This window comes from Arachis ipaensis, chromosome B09 (assembly GCF_000816755.2).
Source record: "Arachis ipaensis cultivar K30076 chromosome B09, Araip1.1, whole genome shotgun sequence".
In the NCBI taxonomy this organism is placed as follows: Eukaryota; Viridiplantae; Streptophyta; class Magnoliopsida; order Fabales; family Fabaceae; genus Arachis; species Arachis ipaensis.
Genome location: NC_029793.2, coordinates 2,182,765 through 2,187,158, shown reverse-complemented (window position 1 = coordinate 2,187,158; position 4,394 = coordinate 2,182,765). Strand labels below are relative to the sequence as shown.

At 28.9% G+C, this 4,394-nt stretch overlaps 1 protein-coding gene across 1 annotated transcript in view; it reads left to right on the top strand.

Moving 5' to 3' along the window:
* Positions 370-4,394, top strand: part of LOC107614658 (acyl-protein thioesterase 2) — a 4,805-nt gene continuing 780 nt past the window's right edge. The window contains exons 1-5 of the mRNA XM_021110612.1: positions 370-523; positions 1,689-1,809; positions 2,355-2,391; positions 2,779-2,880; positions 3,216-3,634. Of these exons, the coding sequence (XP_020966271.1) occupies positions 487-523; positions 1,689-1,809; positions 2,355-2,391; positions 2,779-2,880; positions 3,216-3,634 (716 nt within the window). The 5' untranslated portion in view covers positions 370-486. The remainder of the gene's footprint in view (positions 524-1,688; positions 1,810-2,354; positions 2,392-2,778; positions 2,881-3,215; positions 3,635-4,394) is intronic.

Here is a 4,394-nt window from a genome sequence, read left to right as displayed (position 1 = left end):
CCCTCAAATTTGTATTTTTTTTTAAAAAAAATTTTAAGGTCAGATTTGTGGTATCAAAAGAAAAAAAAATTAAAATCCACAAAACTGTTCCTCAGATTTGTGACCTTCCACAAAAAAAAAAAAAACCAACTCTCTACATTATTTAAAAACACCACCACAATCTCAATAATAAAAATAAAAAGTTCAAATGTAATAATACAAAAAAATTATATAATAATAATATACAAAAAGCATTTATAGACTCTTCTAGGCACATCACTTAATAACCGTGTCGTGTAATGTGCACACAACACGTAACATAACATAGGTGCAAGCTCACTCACTCAAATCACTCACTTCAAAATTTGATTCCATACTACACTTTTTCCATCTTGTATAAATTAGGCACCACCCCCTTATGAATTTTTCATTCATTGCAACACAAGAAACTCTTCCTAAACCCTATACACTCACTTCAATAGTTTGAAATAATAAAACACTAAAAAGATGAGCTATGCACAACACTCTCCTCCTCTGGGGTCTGGTTAGTTCTTTAATTTGCAACCCTTAATTAAATAATTAATTGCGTTTGATTTATTATTCTTGGTTGAATTTTGGATTTCCTAGTTGTATGTTTAGATAAACTCATTATTAATGTTTTCACTTTTGCCATAACCTTTTCTCCTCCTCCTCATATATCACAATATTCATAAAAGAAAATGAGCCGACTTAATAAGTAAAGGATAAATAGGTTCCTAACCTTTTTTCTCGCGAACATTTTCGTCCTTAAAGAACGGAAAATACATTCATGTCCTTGACTCCTGTAAAACGTGGACATATTAATTCTTTCGTTGAATTCAGGCTGTTGGACCCGTCGAAAAACTCTAACTTGGCAAACGTGGAGCGCAAACTCAGGTTAGTTCCACGTTTGTCAGGTCAGAGTTTTCCGACGGGTCCAACGGCCTGAATTCAATGGAAGGGTTAATATGTCCACGTTTTATAGGGGTTAGGAACATGAATGTATTTTCTGTTTCTTGAAGATGAAAATATTCACAAGAAAAAAAGATTAAGGACCTATTTGTCCTTTACTAAAAAAAAAAGAGGATAGTATACATACATTGTAATTCTTCTTTTCATTTCTTTTTGTGGCGCATATCTGTCTCTATATATAATAGCAACTAAAAGAACCTTTTAATTGACAATTGCTTTCTCTTAGGTTTGAACTATAGTATTATATAGTTCATGCAATTTACTCCTTAAAGCTTGGCTGTTGGACCATTTAGAAATATTGTTGCTATTACTGATTTATTTGAAATTTACAAGGTATTACTAAAACAAAAATTATTTTTAGAATACATGAGTGGTTTAATTTATTTTCAATATGTATTTGTATTCTAACATGTATTTTATACAGGTGATTGATTTTGGTGGTTGATTTTAGTGTACATGTAGTATAACTCATTATTATTATAGCAATTGGTTATACGGTTTTTGTGGCCATTAAAAAAAATTATGGACAAATTTTATAATTGTGATTAAAATTTTTTAGCAACAAAAAAACAAAAGATTAATATTTAATTATCGATAAATATATTAGGAATGATTTTTTATTGCTTTTAAAGGCAAAACAAATTGTTTCTAGCAATTTTTCTTTGTAGTTTAATAATATATAGTAGAACTTGTATTTGATTTTTTTTTTTTTTTGGCAGGTAGTAAAACACCTACTAGCAGAAGAACTTTTGAGTTTGGAAAGACACATGTAGTGAGGCCAAAAGGGAAACACCAAGCTACTATAGTTTGGCTCCATGGTCTTGGTGACAATGGGTTGAGGTATGAATAACTTAGGGAAAATACATTTTTTCAACATTAAAATGTCCTATTTGGTGTTGATATATAGAATTATTATTCTATTATTTTTAAATTTCAGTTTTAATTATAATATCTGTCTTTTTCTATTATTAATCTTGATAAAGTTGTTCTATAAACTAACATTAACTTTTGGATGTTTAAATAATATTAATTTTCTGAGAAATTTAGTATTCTCTTAATTATAGAATTTATAAAGTTACTCTTATTTGTTTTTGCTTCTTTGGTATATACAAATTAGTGTGTTTTCATGTACTTGATGGTAAAATTTTGAGGGTTCTTATTTTTAATTGATGGAAGATTGATTTGAAAAGAGTATATACAAGATTCTTGCATTTGGAAGGGGGGGGGACCATGTTACTACTAAATTATTTATTTTTTTAATTTCTTTACCAAAATAAATGAACAGCTTGATATTTACATATGAATTAATAACAACTTGAACATTATTCTATGTTATTATTCTTAATTAGAACATACACAACATAATTTTTTTTTTTTTGTGGCAGCTCATCTCAGCTCCTGGAATCCCTCCGTCTTCCAAATGTAAGAAGAATTTCTCATTTTGATAAATCTTTGTTAAGTATATAAATTATTAAATAAAGATTACTGCTAGGTTGCCAATGGTCTAAATGTACAATGTGTACAATGGACTAAATCTTTAACTCCAATATGAATAAAATGAACATCACCCATATTATTCAGAATAACCATTTAGGTACCGAGGATAATAAACATCTCATCTAAAATTCTGATACCATGTCATGAAACCACTCATCCCAAAAACTTAAGCTGATAGGAAAAGATAACACTAATGGTTATATCTCTAATACTAAATCGAACATTCTTAAACTTCCATTGTACACATTGTACAAATATTCCATTGACTCCTTATACTTCCTCTTAAATAAAATATGGTGCTTGGTTTCGCAGATAAAATGGATTTGCCCAACTGCTCCAATCCGTCCAGTAAAGACACTTGGCGGTTTTACTTGCACTTCATGTATGTTATTATATCTCTATTTTTCTTTTTTAAATTATGACTAATATTCGAACTTAAAATTTTTAGATAAAAATAAAAAAATTATACCATTTAAATTATAGTTTATTGACATTATTATATCTCTAAATTTTACGTAAACTCAAAAAGAGACGGAATTTGTTAGTCAAATCTATAACAAAGCTCTTGTGAAAGACCAAGACATATTAGATAATTTGTTTCTAACCAATTGTGGTCAGCTCACTCATCTGCTTAAGTAAGTGTTGGGGTTCGAATCCTATTTTGTGCATGCAGTAATTTATTGGTCAATAGCAGACTCTTAAATGGAGTTCAGATCCGCAACAGATTAATTTTTGACCTATCGGATTAGGAGATACCATTGGCAACAAAAAAAAATATATATATATACATTATTTTGAATGATGTTATATATTGTATGGCAGTGAAAGTTGGAATAGGAGGGTTCAGCATGGGAGGAGCAGTAGCAGCATATTCAGCAACATGCTATGCAATGGGAAGCTTCTCAAATGGAATGCCTTACCCTCTCTCCAACCTCACTTCTGTTCTTGCTCTTAGTTCATGGCTTCCTGGGGGACCCACTTGTAGGACCCTTTTAAGGAACAACAACAACGTTAACACCATACATGCTAAGACTCGAGCTGCTTCATTACCTATTTTCCTTGCACATGGAATTGCTGACGATGTTGTGCTCTATAAATACGGACACCAATCTGCTCACTCCTTATATTCTGCTGGTTTTCGATGCATCACTTTTAAATCTTATGATGGGTATGTATCTAATCTAACTATCTATGCATCTTTTTTCTGTATACTAATAATAAGATGCTTATTATTAAAATTGTTATAGTAGTTATAAATTAATGAGTTATAGCTCAAATGGCATAATCTTTCCATACTCAATTAAGAGGTTACGGATAAGGGAAAGTATGAGAAGCTAATGGAATATCTGTACAATGTGCACAATGAAGGTCTAGAGAGTATTATAGATATAACCATTAGTGTTACCTTTTTCTATCAACTCAGTTTAAACTTTTAATAATAGTCTATTGTCTCTCTAGCAGGACTCTAACTTTAATAATAGTCATTGTAGCATTTACACACAAACATATATATGGTGTATAGTTATATAACTTTAACAATATTTAAAAGAATATTAATTATTTAAATTAGTCTTTTAAATTTTAAAATTAAATATTTTTAGTTTTTTAAATTTTAAAATATACAAAACAGTTTTTAATGTTTATCTCTGTTAGATAATACAGTCCCTTTTTAATTTAATCCGAAGAGTTAAAAAAAATCTCAAAACAGTCTCTGAAAATTTTTTAAAATTCTAAAACAGTTATTTAGATTAATTAAATTGAAGAGGAGTTGTATCGTCTAATATAAAAAACGTTAAAAATTATTGTGTATTTTGTAATTTGAGAAGACTCCTATTAAAAACTTTAAAGATTGTTTCTGGTAATTATTCTATTTAAAAATATTAATAAAATTAAAAATTATTACATAAATATAAAAAAATATGATACTA